We start from the raw sequence: 15,373 nt of genomic DNA, 5'->3' as shown, positions 1-15,373 counted from the left end.
AGAATACCAAATGATAAAAAGAACTTGCACCAAGATGTGCTTATTTGAGCAAATTGTTCCATATACTAATTTCCCATAATGACGTGGAAACTGTTATACAGTGAAACTGGTCTTAACCGAAGCTGAATAATCCGAAAACCTGTCAAAACCAAACTCTGAATAAACCGAAGAACTTCCAAATCAGACGCTCTAAGCAGCTCCTCTACTTATGTATATCAATTTAATATATTTTTAAACTTGGTAACCCAAACACCTGTCTAAAACTGTACCAAAGTCAAGGTTCAAGAGGGATTTGAATTAAACAGGTTTAACTGTACCAGAATTACAATGAAATAAAAATATTTTAAATATACAAAATGATATTTCAGGTATAAACAGCAAAACATTGTCAGAAACAATAACTGATACAGATTTTTGTAAAGTTATCAGACGAATACCACCGACAGCAAGACGGAAGTTACTGGCAACTCTAAAGGCGGAAGTGAAAGTCCCGGTTGCAATTGTTAGCAATGTAGACGAAACACTTTTACGTTCTTTGGTAAAATGGCGAAGTTCTATAAAGCAACCGAAATTTGCTGATCTACAGAAACTACTGATTAGTTGTGGTGAAACAAACCACATCCTTTGCAAGGTAAATTTAATTTTCTACTTCTATAGCGTAACTTTACTTCACTTTAGGTGCAGAAAACCAGAATATAACTTTTTGACACTTGTGGCGGTATTCTTGAGTTTTGTTTTAGTAATCTAACTTCATGTAAAGAGGGTTTTAATTTCACATTTTGCTGGGTATTGAATTATCGGCCTTTCGTATGTTTTGGTGCCATGCAAGAGGTTAAAATCAATAAATGCCCTTTATCTATCTTGTTTTTTATAGATGTATAGAGAACCGAGTATACCACAATTTGGAAATGGTAAGTGTTAAAATTGATGAAAGTTAGATTGAAATTCACTGTTACGATAGGTTACTCTTATTTTCGTTTTCTATTCCTACTTATTTGGTGCTAATGTCTGAAATCGACATCTTTCGCAAAGGGTTGTCCTTCCTTCCGTGCTTCCTTCCTTCCGTTACGCGGCGCAGTACCCACTCCTACACTAATGAATAGAGTTATGAATTATTACATATTTCCATTGTCAAATGGGGGAGTTGTGGTATCAAGTACACAGTGTTTCTAGTTAGTCTTGTTAAACCATAGATTATCTTTAAAGGCGCCAGAAATACACGTTGATGTAATTGAGAATAACGCATACAACGTGTATGAATGATAATTACAAAAAAATGAAGAAAATTTAGATCGGTTTTTTGGAGGAAATTGATCAAATAAATCAGTACAGTGAAACATGTCTAAACAGAATCCTGAATAATCCGAAATCATGTCTAAACTGGACGTTGAATGATCAGAAAACCTTACCAACCGAACCCTGAATAATCCGGAATCCTGTCTAAACCGAACACTTTGTAAAAGTCTCTTTATATAAGTTTACATGTATTTTGAACGTTGGTAATCCGAACACCTGTCTAAAACAAACCAATGTTATAGTCCAAAAGAAGTTTTGTTTAGAGAGGGATACATTGTATCCAGTTTAAACTTGCTGAATTGCAGCTGATCACCGTATAATCTTGTCTGGAATAGAAAAAAAATTACAAAAAGTATCATCGAACATAACCCCTACAGTATCTTAATATACAAATTAATGAAACAAAATTCTTTGCTTCTATACCGAAGTTCTGAGTATTGTCTAAAAACTTTTTAGTTAGCAACATTTATGAAAATAAGGTAAAAACGAAATTACTCATAATTACAAGTCGGAGGGACATATTAGGTGTCAGTTTTTGTAGGAATCGAACAAATGGGATAAATTAGAAACACGCATTTCAAAACCCACCGATCTGTTAATTTAATTTCATTTTAGGGTGCTCTCTTTATTGGAAAATACTAATCCATAATCCCTAATATTTTAATCCCTGCATCACTTGATTTGGTCAGAAGTTTCTGTGCATTTCAATGACATTATAACTCGATTTACCAAAATGATAAGGAAAACATTGTGCCTTTTCCTTGATTCTGATGGTGCATATAGTTAAATTAATCTTTCAGAATGGTGGTGGGTTTTTTTTTGTAACATCTTTTACCCACTGCCTGATTCATACAGAGACTTGCACTTAAATATAACATGGCCTTGCAAGGACAAGAATAGACGGAAAATAAAAAAAATATATATAATTATATATACACTATTTTTGGTACATGTATTTCAAAGTCAAATTGTGGGTTAAAACATGTTTTTTGGTTAGCCAAACCTCCGCCTTTAATAGTGGAGGGTTGAACAGTCGGTACTTTTCTCCTTTCTCCCACCCCCTTTGCTCCTTTCTCCCGCCACCTTTCTTTTTGTCGCCTTTTACCCTGTCCGCTATCCAACAGGGGCCATAAAAGTTCCGGTGTAGGTTTGTGTATAAAAATAGCAGATGTGGTATGATTGTCAAAGAGATAGTCATCCACAAAAATTAAACAATGAACAATTAAACCTCTACAGTTCACCACATGGTCTTCAATGATGGGCAAAACCCATACCATAAAGCAAGCTGTAAAAACTACCTAAATAAATAAAGTGAAACTACTAATAAAAGACGAAAATCGACCTAATCTATAGAAAAAAACCTAGAACGTATAACAATGAACATAAAAAGCAAAGACAACCACTGGACTACAGATTCCTGGCTTGGAACAGGCAAATAAAGTATATGGCGGGGTAGTATAAACATAAGTCAAAAGGTAAAACAGTAGTCAATTCAGTGTTTAAATTAGTCTAAACGATCGGTGTATAGTGAAAACACAATATATTATTGTTAAAGAAATTTAAGTGTCAGTCACCGTAAGAATCAGGCAGTCGGTGAGTCTCAGATATGGTTTGGAAAAACAACATCATTTTGATAGTGTAATTTGACTATTTGCATCATCAGAATCAAGGAAAACAGACAAGATTTTCCATATCATCCTGGACCACTGAGTTACAATTTCATTGAAATGCACTGAAAATGAACATTTCAAGGGCAGATAACTCTGTCAAAAACCTATTCTTTCTACGATTCTATTGAAAATTGTTTGAGCAAATCCAGTGATGGAGAGATCAAATAATGGTCTTTTCAAATAGAGAAAGCATCCTTGAGTGATATTACATTGTCAGATTGGTGGGGTTTTGACATGCATGTTTCTGATTTTTTTTTCCTTTTTGCCTGATTCTTACAAACACTTCGCTTAAACATTCAAAAGACGTAGAAGTTTCAGTGTAATACTATGAAGCGGACGTGAAAAGATACTTTAATTTTTTTAAAAAATCAATATTTTGAGGTAGTGAATGTTATGGGCAAAGGCGGCAACTTCGAACGAATACTTTTTTATAGTAACTATTTGTTTTAACATATATGAACATGTTTGAAGCTCATCATGTATTCATTTTACTAGTCTTGTCTATATGATTACATACTTGAGTTATAACAAAACTGCATGTGTTAGATTAACCACAGTTCTCTTAAAAACCACATATCTTTGTTAGAATTCATCATTAAGATTTGTTTATGAAACAATGTACATTGTTATCTCAAATATTGTCATCGCTGTCATACAAAATACAGAAAGTGTCTTTGAATCAAATTGCATCTTAACCACAATTATTTGAATGAAATTTATGAGGAATCGTGCAGGTAAATCAAACACAATCAGACGCGGATTCAGACGGGGCGTACCCGGCGCGCGCCCTCATTAAAATTTGAAAAATTGTTATTTTTTTGCATGAAATCTTAATTGATTTATCACTATTTTGACCTCCAAATTTTTCTTTCTTGTCTCGTTTCGCTCGGCATTTATTTCTATTAACCTAAAATCCAGGATCCATCACTGACAACCACAGCAAGTTAAAGCTAACTTTGGGAGGCTTTCATTGTCATGTTTATAAAACACAGAAGAAAAGCACGATAAAAAAACTAATCTTGCTGAATAAAACATCGAGAGCTTGAAGTAAACGTTTAAAATAAAAAAGAAAACATTCTAAAATCATAACTGTAAAAGAGCTAGTTTAAATCACTAACAATGGCGAAGAGACAGACACGACAAAATTACACATAGAAAACACAGGATACAAATATACAAATATCTGTTATCAACTCGAACTTCGCCACCAAAAGAATGCATGACCTTAGTGCACCTTAGAAAATCCTTTACTTAAGACAATGAATCTTTAAAATAAAATAGTAATTTATGAGCAAGCCATAATTCATAACAGTAAACAATAATACGTATATATTTTAGTCTTTAACTGTATGTGTGTCAATGTCATAGATCATTGATTGTCAATGAACAAAATATTACGTATATTGCATTTAATTAGTGTTCAATTAACGGCACATTTTATGGGTGTAGTTAATGTATTGACATGCTATGACAAAGGTTTTAATTTTGTTTGACTATGGTTTTAATTAAATCATGAAATTCATTTTGATTGATAATGCACAGTAAACGGTATAAAGAACAAAAAACCTCATAAATATTTATTTTATTTTATTGACAACTATACTGAATGGTTAACCGATTGTGAACTAATTAATTATTGAGAAAATTCTATCTTTTTTATACTTGTTGTTTATGAACGTTCGCTTTCTTTTTTCATTTATCCTTTAAGGAGGTGGAGGTAAGGGACATAACTCTTTAAATCAGTGGTATGTTTGTATCATATTCAATTTCACCGAAGCTTTTCAAGCTTTTCTTTGAAACAGAATGAAATAAATACAAGTTAGTTTAATGCTTATATGAGATTGCTGTAAAATGGTAAATGCAAACGTTCCAATGATTTGTAAGAGTTGTGTCCCTTACCCTAGGTCTACATCCTTAAGTTATATATATTTTTTCTCTGTTCCATATCACAGAGTCTATCTGGTTTTTGTATGACATACCATTACGTTATTTTTTTTTCTTTTAGTCGACAGACGGGTCCACATGGAACCATTGTTATTGAACCAATTATCGGTTCGACTGGCCTTTAAATGTATATTCCTAGCTCTTCAGGTCGGTTTGGACGTCGTCGAGTACGACCGACTACTGAAACAACATCGGCAAAACATAGTATTGACGACTCGTGTTGTGTTGACATTGTTGAACGGGAGGACATTAGCAGATATAGTGCAGATTCTAATGGAGATATCAATGGATAATGAAAACTTGAATGAAATCGTGAAACAAATCCAAAGAGGTTCTGTTTGATTGTGTTGAACTTACTGAACGTTTTTTATGTTATTCTTTTATCCGATCTTTATGTCACCCTTCTTTGCAGTAGGGTTATAATGATCATGGTGTCCATCTGTCCGTTTGTACCCTTTTTTGTTACAGTTTCATCTGCAACTACGTAACACAGCCGCTTGGAATTTTGAACAAAACTTCATATATGTATGATTTCAGATTGAAGCGTCAACTTTCGGGTAATTTGCTTATAATTTAAATGCTTTATTTTCTCTGTCATGCATATTTTGAAATATTTTTTTTAATTAAAAGAAGGTGTCTAAATATTTTATTACTGCAAGTCACGTTTTGTGCTCATTTGCATTTTTTTTAAAAGATCTGCATTCTGACATAGCAGCTGACGAATTTCATAAATGGAAAAGGTCGCACAACAACAACATAGGAAGATAAAAATAATCTTGACATATCAAAAGAATTCGGTCGAAGTATACTTAAAGTACTCCACATTCCTTTTAAGTACTATTATCTGCAAGAATCAGGCAGTAATCATGGTAAAAACAAAACACACAAGTCTTTCCATGAAATCGTATTCAAAATGTTATGAGAAATGCAGAAATGGCATTCATTTCTTTTTTAAGTGTCAGAAATTCGAGATATAAACTATACGAAATGCATTGCAATTTCATAAACAAAGGTAGATAACATAACTCACTTTTCCCTTATCATAAGTTTAAAGTTTTAAGCTATATTTTATTCAACACAAAGTGAAAAAGATTAGACAGCAGGCAAGGCCTGTATAAGCCTTCTATCGGTAACAAAGGTATGTAATACACATAATTCAGTGGCGTAGCTGCATTTACGTCAAAACGCCCCTGCGTACACATCGACAATAAAATTATGTAACATGAAAAGGATTTGACAGCAGGCAAAGTCTGTGTAAGCCCTCTCTCGGTAACAAAGGTATGTAATACAGATAATAAATTACAGATTAAGATTAAATGGGATGAGTCAAATAAATTTGAGTTCTAGAATCAAAATACAATAGTAATAACTAAGAAATTTTTTTTTTAATTTCATCTTTGAACAATGTGTATTATCGAAGAAATTGAGTTGAAGTTTCATACAATCATAATTTAAAGAAGATGAAAGGAAAATGAGAAATCACTTCGATTTCATGGTTTATAAAAGCGACTTGATTTTAATTCGAGCACTCAAAGCTTGACTAAAGTAGAAAAAAAACTAGCACAATATTTTTCATAATGATGCATACTTTAACATAACGAAATGGAGTAAAACTGACGATTATGCAAATAACATATGAGGGGAAATTTAAAAAAAAATAAGAGCTAAATGATAGAAAAACAAGCAATATCTTTAAAAAAAGACGCAGTAAAAGTTTGTTTATTTTTAATTGTAAGTTTCTGTATTTCATTCAGGAAATAACACATGGCACGCTATTTTTTTTCCAACGCCACTAAGTTATCAGTATTTGGCCAAACGGGAAACAGGATTGCGATCAGGTGATTTGCGTTTCCATAGAAGAGCGTCTTTGAGGTCAAATGGTATAAAAGCGAAACTATACCGACTGCGTCGGAAAAAGAAAACTTAAGTCTGTCTACATATTACATTTTAGAAACGATATATTACTGTATATTTTTAATGAAGGAAAGCCTTATAAAACACGAATACGTGTAAAGAAAATGTAATAAGAACGTGTGGAAAAGGAGAAATTAAGATATAAAGATGGATGTGCTCAATGGGTTAATGGATCATAGATCATGCTTGATATTATAAGAAGCCAATCAGATATTTACATGTACCTGTATCATAAAAATATAATAATTGATAAAACTAGCTAAATCGTCCACTTAGACGAATGTAGTCATGAACTACATTAATGATATTTACATTTTCATCATAATTAAGCATGTTGTCGCTAACAAGTAATAATTTTAATGACAATGGTAATTGCAACCAAAATCATCATAGGGAGGATAATCGAAGAATATTAGATTCTTAAACGAGTGCGTATCTTTCACGACATTCCGTAACGTAGCGGAACGAGGGAAATACGTAAAATCTTTCACAAGAGTGGAAGATATCCAAGATTATCACTATTCACGAGTACAAGAACCTATTTCTTTCGTTTAAAATTACTAAAACTATATGAATGAATGACGTTGAAAATTTGAGCAAATGTATGCGCCCGTGTGAAAATGTGTGTCACGTCAGTTAAAAATAAATACGTTAAAATAAAATCCTCAGTAAAATCAATTATACTGTATGATTGCTAAGAATAATAATTTCATGATTCATAGAGTTTAAGGTGCTGGCTTCATTTCTCAATTACTTTTCCTTTTACCATAATTAAAATATCAGAATGTTTTGGTGGTTTACATTGCTTTCCCCAAGTTTTTTTCTTAAATTAAATAAGATATGTAGAATCCTTGATAGGCTTATCTAAATCATTCCAAAGTCTGACCATAGCAGGAACAAAACTATTATAATAAGAAGTTGTCCTACAGTGAGGCTGAATAAAGTTTTGTTCGTCAGTTCTTAAATTATAATAATTAAAACTATTTTGTGTTGGAAAACCAGGAACTATTAGACCATGAAGATAACCAATGGAAAATCCATTTTTTACTTTATAAAAGGTAATCAATTTATGTTTCTGTCTTCCCGACATTTTTGTTTCAAAACCTAATTCTGAATAAAGCTTATTTACAGATATGGTCCACCTCAAACCTCTAATAACGCGTGCTACTTCAATTTGCACATGCGCTCTAATAAAGATGTTTTTTTAAGAGAACAATTATCCAAAACAACACCGAAATATTCAAGTATAGGGCGACAAAGAATAAATAAATTGTGGCAAGAGCACTTCTGATAAGTGTATATTAAATGTTTACTGGGCGAAGCAAGTGTAATCTCAAACAAACTTTATAGTATATGGTATTTATTTGCAACTTTCACGTAGCATTTGAAGTAAAATTCAAACCTAGGTGACAGTGTCCATGCACATTCTCAATAGGATCTCCGTCACGACCAAAGTATAATACTGGTTGATTAGTGTTTCTCCTAGAAAAAGTAAGTGACTGAGTTTTGGATGGATTAAATATTACAGCCTATCTTTTTCCCATGAATTAATATTCCCCATATCAACCGTTAAAGATTCAGAGATAAATAAATCGTTTCCATCAATAATGGTAAACAGTGAAGAATCACCGGCAAACAATTTTATGTGGTTATGGATGTTTTGAACAATATCATTAATATAAGTGAGGAAAAGGAAAGTTCCAAAAAACAGAGCCTTGATGTACTCCTGCATTGATTGCTTTTTGTGAGGAGGAAAATCAACCGAGTAAAAAATTTTTGACATCTGTCACATAGCTAATCCTTAATCCAAGCATATGAATCATTGTGAACACCTAATCTTTTAAATTTTAACAATAAATTGTCATACCAAACCCTATCGGATGTCTTAACCTCCTTATATTGTTTTCGTAACTTTGAACTCGCTTTTCTGTATCCTCTGACATTTCTAAGACGAACTGCAACAGTCCATAAAATATGTGCCCATATTGTCAAATTTATGTGTTTTTTCTTAGTATATGAAATATCATCTTTTAATTCTGCCAGATTTTTACAAACTCTAGTACTTAAACACCAAACAGGTTTCCCCAAAAACACTGCATTCCGTAGTACAAACATGTATGCAAATACAAAGTTTTAGTACAACTTTCTTTTTTTCACATCAAATTTGCGACAGTTAATACTTTTGAAACCAATAAACCTGCCGTATTCACACAGTTGACAACACTTTCATACAAAAAGGCATGCAGACGGAACTGAGGGATTTATACTTGTCGTTTTTAGTGACAATTTTGTCAGCTGCTTAATCACATCAGTTTGTGTATTGGATCAAATTTTCTACTTGGTATTCTTCCATATTTTTAACCCATCGTCTGCTTCCGTCATATTCATCTGAAATGACTCCATTTGAAAGTTTTTTTTTCTGTCAATTATAAGATAATTGTTTGTTTGGTGGGGATTGAGTCACCTGTCTTCATATTTGAAAATTTTAGTTCTATCTACTTCCTCAGTCTCGTGGAACACGGACCGTTCCGAACATCTTTTTTTTTTTTTTTTTTTTGGTGACATTGATTCGTCAATCTTATTAAATTGTACATTTGTAAGTTTCTAGGCATTTTTTGATATCACAAAGAATAGGTACTGTACTAAAATCTAAATTAAATAGCCGACTAGGGAGTAAGTAGAGTAACTCGGACAAAATCAATACGTTCGGTTATTTCCGGATCCAAAATGAAAGTACAACATTTAATGATGAAATTTAAACATATCACGAAGGTTTTTTTTAATCATATGATTTATCATAAGCTTTGGTCGTGATATCAATACTAATGCCTGGCGGCGCTCGTGTTGATATCAATAATTTTGAGCCAATTAAGCACACAAAATTTTAAGAATGAAATCAACCACCGGTGCGGTAAAATCAAAGTACTGACGATCCCAGATCGAGGTCAGGATCACAAATCGCAGGTAAAATGACAAGATAACAATAAGTTTTAACAATCAATGACATTATATGTAGAAAAACTTGGATCATAAATGACAAGGTTTGATAAGAATGATGTTTATAATTCCGTGTCATAGGCCATCATAAATTTTGTTTTCATCTGTATAATTAAACATTCTAATTAATAAAGCCCATTAAATCAAAGGAAATATGTCGGTGTCTAGCATTGAAGCCTTTACTTTTCTTTTTCTAGTTGGTACGTAGAAGGTAAGACGAATTTAATGTTTCCGTTCTTTTTTGTTGTAATTATTACCATGAAGGGGTAAGGTCGATTTTGTTTTCGTATAATTCCTGATACATAATTATTGTACTATCATCAGTTATGTAGTATCATGCAGTAACTACTTTCTCGTCACTTTTTTTGTAGTCACCAAGTTTACATGGCTCATAGTAATTATATGTACTTTCATTTTTTCGTAAATATAGAGAGAAAGAGAGAAAATGAATTTCAATGGGAATCCAGTTGTGTTTTGTTTTTTTTTCCAATCCGAAATCATGATAAGTGGAAAGAAACAATAAATTACGAGTTTGAAGCCACGATATTCAAAATGTATGTATATATCTCATACATGTACAACAAACAAAGATTATAAATACTGGAAAGCAAGGACGGAAAATAAGTCTGATCTGGTCAAAACAAAACAAAAGCAAACAAAAACAAAAACAAAACAAAAAATATACCCAGCGCTGAATCCCTATGGGAATTATGATATCTTAGTATTCTTCCTCTACTTCTTTTTCTTTTGCTTTTATAAAGTCGTGGTCATAAACAACACTACAATTTTACAATATACAAAACATGGAAAAATCTAATAATTCGCTTGGCTACATTGTGTATGTAGTTTTTGTTTCGTGTGTTCACATTTAGGCCATGTTTTTGAATTTTGACGTACATTGTATTTGAATCATCACACTGCTGACGCTTCGGTATTTATTTACTGATATTTACCAAAAACAGCTTAGAGTTATTCAGACTCCACCGGAACTGACTTACATACAAACATGTATGACTTTGGCATTGATATCCGACTTTCATAGTCATATGTGTAACTTTTTGGTAGTAACCACGACCTTTGTGAATAATTTGTACTATTTTTTGTAATTAAACACAGTTCAAATATACTAGTGACCGCTCGGCCACTGTTCGTTATTTGTTTATGCCAATGACAACAAAATACCATATCAATTTTATTTCTCATTTCCATTTAAAATACAAGAATCATAATAGCAAGTAGACATCACTGCAATTACTTAAAAATACACACAACAAAGCAGATCATGTACATCTGGTGAAGACACAACTTTTTACAGTAAATTTGTCTTCAGCTTAAACGGCGCGCATTTATATAGGGGAGCTGACACGGCTTACACCCCACTATAATTGGGAAAACAATTGTGTTCACAAAGTTTACCCCCTAAAACTTGTCTTGCCTTAGTTATATTTACGGCCCGTAAACTGCAATCCTGGACAAGATCCTACAGGGGCTTAGGCTTAGAAATAGCACAACAACAACTTTTAGTAAGCTAATCAATTCAAATATCACTTAACATAAAACAAACTATCAAGCTGTACGTTCAAAGACCTCTTATACTTGATGATGTTATTTTTTATTACAGCTGCACCTTTGATATTTTGATATACTGCATGTAGTTCACGATTACTTACCATTGAAACTTTAACATTCAAGTACAAAGTATGACATTGTATGACTTTAATGAGTAACTGATATTCAAGTCAATAAATCGTTCATATACATGTTAGTACAAATTCTTCCTTGTCATACAGTACATATATATACTGTACTATACTACTTGGGGAAAGAATCCAAAGAAAGCATCAAAAAGATCAGAAAAAACTGGTTTAATCTATTATTGACATCGGAAAAACCTGTACCAAGTCAGGATCATTGCGGTTGTTTTTAGCTTTCCGGCCTTAGCCTTGATATTGCCATTTGGTATTTGCCCTTTTCTATATTTGACTATTCCCTTTGACCATTACCAGTTTTTTCCTATCAGTTCTGTAATTTTGTTATTACTCATCATTCAAAGTTTTAACCTTATGGTATCCGACGAAAAACTTTTAGATTCGCTACTGTATTTTGACATATCGCAATAGATGTTTACGTGTAGATTGTTTGTCTCTTGCAGATGAAATGTACAATTAAACTGTTCACATTGTTGGTAGTGGTTCCCATAGCAACAGCTTTGAACGTTTTCCGATGTCTTGACCTGTGGCAAAAGGAAGACACAGAATTCAAGGGTAGTGAAATCCATAAACATTGCATTGATGGATTTTTAAAAGGAGTACCAGACCATAGAACAGATAAAAATGTGAACAACTACCTAAATTCACTACTGAGAAAGAAAATTGGAGACAGTTTACAAAGCATAAAACGAAATAAACGACAAGCGATTCGACGGCGTCCACAAGGCCGCCGACGGACGTTGGTGCAAAATACAAGACAGCCGACTAGACAAACTTTTCAGCGGCCGGTGGTCCAAACTACAAGGAGACAAGGCGGTATACCTCCTGATAAAGTACGACATGAGGTCAGATCACCGAATTACGACATGGTCTGGGGACGATTTGCTAACAGGACACAACGCCTTGCAAATTTTTCCGTAAGTGGGATTGTTTCTTCGTTTATTTCAACGTTAAGATCGAGAGGCATCAATTTCCACAATCTCACCCGCAGACCTATAACTGCTTCTAGCTTCACTACGTTTCTTTTCGCTAGCTTATATAATACATGCCGGATGTGACGTATTACAAATTGCAAAGAACTGGTTTGCATAAAGGGGTGGAGTTTTGTACTTATTCTTTGTGACAGAAATAGCAAATATACTCTATGCGCTACGGAAGCCCATTAGTGCCAAGTGTTCACTTATTTTTTAAGTCGTTATAACGACTTCGTTTAAACGACTTAGCATCTCGTTTAAACGACTTAGTATCTCGTTATAACGACATAGCTAACTCGTTTAAACGACTTACTATCTCGTTTAAACGACTTAGTATCTCGTTATAACGACATAGCTAACTTGTTTAAACGACTTACTATCTCGTTTTAACAACACCAGTTATGTCGTTATAACGAGATACTAAGTCGTTATAACGACTTAAAAATAAGCGAACACCTGCCTCTAATGGGCTTCCGTAATGCGCTGGAGACTGCCGATTCCATTCTTTTTGTCTTTGTACGAGGCAACGAAATCAACAAAAAAAAATAAACACGAGTTCTTTTTACCTAGTATCTCCATACGTTCATGCATTTACTGGAAATTAAAGAAAGACACACGCTATACATTTTTTAAGATTGTCACCAAGTATAAATGTTATAAAAAGGAAAATATTGAACCTTCTCATTAACATATGTAAATCTTAGTGAGTTCATACACTGTTAACAGAATAAGTAAACCTCTTCTCTCTTTTAAATTACTTATATTAATGTTTCTTATTTTTGTGTCATTGAAATGCCATGACAAATTCTCGTATTACTCCAGATTCATTCTTGTCCTATTTTAAAGGTGAAGGTTGAACTCTTTGAGTCGGATACTTTGGTCTACAGAGGTTTGTTTTCATTTCAGAGTGTCCGAACCGGAATGAGCGACTACGGTGTGTTAGCATCACTCCACAGTGGGGAAGCCTTAAAATCTGTGTATGGAGGACCCGCTTATCTTGCTTGGCAAAGAATATACCTCTTATTGTACGTAGAGGAATATACTTAGCAATTTATTTAGGCGTCATGAAATACGCATCAATAAAATAGTTTTGCCAAAAAGACATACCGGTATATTGAATTTACTTTGAATTAACAACTAAAATTCGTTTTTGTATTATTTTTTCACAGCTCGCTTTTTACAATTTTTGTAGTAACATTGTATTTGTATTTTAGCTTTTTTAATTGCTATATACAGTTTCCCTTGGCTTTTCAATTATATCTGTTATTACTTACTAGTAGTCGTTCTCGCTGTTCGTCCTTTTCCTGTAGTGTTTAATGAATGATTCATACAATGTGTATAGCTTTTGTTTTTGTTTACTTTTGTTTAAGAAAAAAATGTACCAGTTGATAATACCTATTTTTTTCTGTGTTGAAATTAATTAATTTGAGTGTAATATCGTATGAAACCATATTTATCTTGAAGCATTTTCTTGAATGGCTTCCTTATATATAACGCAATAGAAAATACATTTCTTATACATTTTTTGTAGGTTTGAAGCAGCAATAGGTGTTCCAGTTCCGTACTGGGATTGCTCCCTGGATTTCCACATGAGAGATCCGACAAGATCTAATGTCTGGAGCCCAAAATATTTTGGCAACGGCTTTGGAGAGTTGACAACTGGTCCTTTCAAAAACTTCAGGACTCCGAGTGGTCAGATTATTTTCCGAAATATTGGAAGTGATGGAACGCTTTTTTCAAAGCAGTCAATAGAAGTCATCATGTCGAGAACAAATCATTCAGAAATAACAGAACCACTCGACGACCAAAGGTATAGCTTAGAAGGACATGCTATAGGCGCTCATGTGTGGGTTGATGGGACTTTCTCACGCATTAACATTGCGGCATACGATCCAATTTATTTCCCTTACCATTCTTTTATTGACATGTTGTGGGAGCGTTTTCGCGAACAAATGGTGACACTTCATGATAAAGACCCGGCTTGGGACTATCCAATCAAAGGAGCAGTTGAACAGAGACCACAAAATCTTATGAAATTCGAACCTCGTTATGGATTCATTCCTCGTTTTAGAAACGTGCAAGGATATTCGAAGTCAGTTGCTAATATGATAAGTTTTGCTCCCGCTCCGGATTGCCCGGACTGTATGAATTCATCAGAACTATACTGTAGCCAGCAAGATATATGCATTGCTAGAGAGGTTCAAGAAAACTTTCCTGTGCCAATACCAGCTTCCAGACAAAGAGAGGCAAAACATTTGTCATCTTTTGCAAGAGGTGCTATTCAGGGTGCTAATCCCAAGGAGTTACCACGGGACGAAGAGGATACGCCTGCAAGAACACTGGCAGCTCTAGCTGCTGGTTTTAGAATAGACCCTGGACCAAAATTTAAATGTCCTTTCAGGGACGTGAGGACTAGAGGAGATTCTATATCGGCCTCCCCGAATAGTTCTCCTAGAGGTTGAGGTTGCAAGTATATTGAAATTTGCATGTTTCCATTCATTATCATATGGCATTGTGTTTATTACTAGTAATACAAATTTTCATATACTTAGTTTTTTTTTTTTTTTTTTTTTTTTTTTGTTTTTGTTTTGAGTTACTCTTATAACGTGCAAGCTTATCTTCTTTCTAATAGCTGCCTATGAAAAAACACATGTATAACAGCGTCGGAATTGTACCATATTTGATTTATATAATGGTAAACAGAATTGAAGACATTTGTTTGGCGAAAGTCCATTTTTAGAAGTACCAAATGTAGTACCCGAATTTGAAAATATTTCATTAAAACTACTTACTTATAGATCCTTTCGCGCCAACTGTGGGATAGTCTATAAGCATGCGTCGAGCATGGGCATGCACTTCCGCGAGGAAA

The 15,373-nt window shown here is 33.5% G+C and overlaps 2 protein-coding genes across 4 annotated transcripts in view; both read left to right on the top strand.

Moving 5' to 3' along the window:
- The window catches only part of LOC148602072 (uncharacterized), a 29,821-nt gene extending 24,269 nt beyond the window's left edge, over positions 1–5,552 (top strand). For all 3 annotated transcript variants that reach the window (XM_088554727.1, XM_088554726.1, XM_088554728.1), the window contains 3 exons: positions 369–631; positions 875–911; positions 4,972–5,552. In XM_088554727.1, the coding sequence (XP_088410853.1) occupies positions 369–631; positions 875–911; positions 4,972–5,252 (581 nt within the window). In that variant the 3' untranslated portion in view covers positions 5,253–5,552. The remainder of the gene's footprint in view (positions 1–368; positions 632–874; positions 912–4,971) is intronic.
- Positions 5,553–6,728: 1,176 nt separating this feature from the next.
- Positions 6,729–15,056, top strand: LOC148602071 (tyrosinase-like protein 2). Its single transcript, XM_088554891.1, has 4 exons — positions 6,729–6,748; positions 11,974–12,447; positions 13,411–13,529; positions 14,036–15,056. The coding sequence occupies exons 2-4, from the start codon at positions 11,974–11,976 to the stop codon at positions 14,964–14,966; spliced, it is 1,524 nt and encodes a 507-aa protein (XP_088411017.1). The 5' UTR covers positions 6,729–6,748; the 3' UTR covers positions 14,967–15,056.
- The last annotated feature ends 317 nt before the right edge of the window (positions 15,057–15,373 follow it).

This window comes from Perna viridis, chromosome 12 (genome assembly GCF_037379345.1).
Source record: "Perna viridis isolate PV_CMFRI_1.1 ecotype Kerala chromosome 12, ASM3737934v1, whole genome shotgun sequence".
Taxonomy (NCBI): Eukaryota; Metazoa; Mollusca; class Bivalvia; order Mytilida; family Mytilidae; genus Perna; species Perna viridis.
The sequence above is the reverse complement of the archived record's forward strand: the minus strand, read 5'-3'. Positions and strand labels throughout refer to the sequence as shown.